At 47.4% G+C, this 1,009-nt stretch overlaps 1 protein-coding gene across 1 annotated transcript in view; it reads left to right on the forward strand.

Annotated features, from left to right (window-relative positions):
• LOC103766916 (fibrillin-2) overlaps positions 1–1,009 on the forward strand; it is a 143,142-nt gene that overhangs the window by 45,869 nt on the left and 96,264 nt on the right. The window contains 1 exon segment of the mRNA XM_029963865.1: positions 634–716. Coding sequence (XP_029819725.1) covers positions 634–716 — 83 coding nt within the window.

Consider the following 1,009-nt stretch of genomic DNA (forward strand, 5'->3'; position numbering starts at 1 on the left):
AATATTTATGTATAGTTAAAATTCCTCCTCTGCTCAGAGTGAACTTTTCTTCCCAGGTTGTGCCAACCTCAGGCCCAGGCTTTTGGAAAAATTGGGATCAAAGTCCAGATTTACCCTTCACTCCCTCAACCCAAGCACCGAATCGTGTTCCTTGCTGGTGGCAGAATAACAGGGAAATAAATAACAGGGAAATAAATATCAGGGAAATAAATAAAGGGAGGCTGTTCCCTGGAAAATGAGATTTATTTGTTGCTCTGGACAATCGGGGATAAATCAGGATTTAAAATAAAAAAATCCAAAGAGATCAACCAACCCTTTTGGAGCTTTTAAAATTAAGTTTTTAACCCAAAGCAAAGGTTTTTGACCCAAAGCAAAGGTTTTTAACCCAAAGCAAAGGTTTTTAACCCAAAGCAAAGGTTTTTAACCCAAAGCATTCTGCACACGAGGGCACAAGGCAGTTATTGAGATTCAGTGGGAATTAAACACGACTTATCCCATTTAACAGGGAACGGGGTTTGCCAGGGAAATATCCCAGGAGAAGCCATTCCCTGCTGTCCTGCAGCTGTGCCACAGCTGGATTTACCCCCTGGCACTGCCCAGAACCAGAGGAAAACCCTGATTTTTCCTTTTCAGGCCCAATGTCTGCGGCTCCAGGTTCCATTCCTACTGCTGTCCCGGCTGGAAAACGCTGCCCGGAGGGAACCAGTGCATTGTCCGTGAGTATCCACCCTGGGGAGTTTTGGGAAGGGAGGCCCAGCTCACACTTGGGATGACAGGACGTTTCCCAACCCACAGGGATCCCTGGGATTTCTCTCCCGGTCCTGGTTAAACCGGGACGGCTCCAACTGCTCCCATTTAACGGGATAAAATTGGATTTTCGGCCCCGTTTCAGCCCCTGTGCTCCTGTGCCAGGTAGTTTGGGTGCCTGCTTTGGGAGATGAGCCTCCAAGGAGGCTCCTGGTGAAGTTATTTTGGAGCTGCTCGTTTGGATGGAATGTTTGAGCTCCTT

The sequence above is a fragment of the Manacus vitellinus genome, unplaced genomic scaffold, assembly GCF_001715985.3.
Source record: "Manacus vitellinus isolate BGI_N305 unplaced genomic scaffold, ASM171598v3 scaffold_64_pilon, whole genome shotgun sequence".
NCBI lineage: Eukaryota > Metazoa > Chordata > Aves > Passeriformes > Pipridae > Manacus > Manacus vitellinus.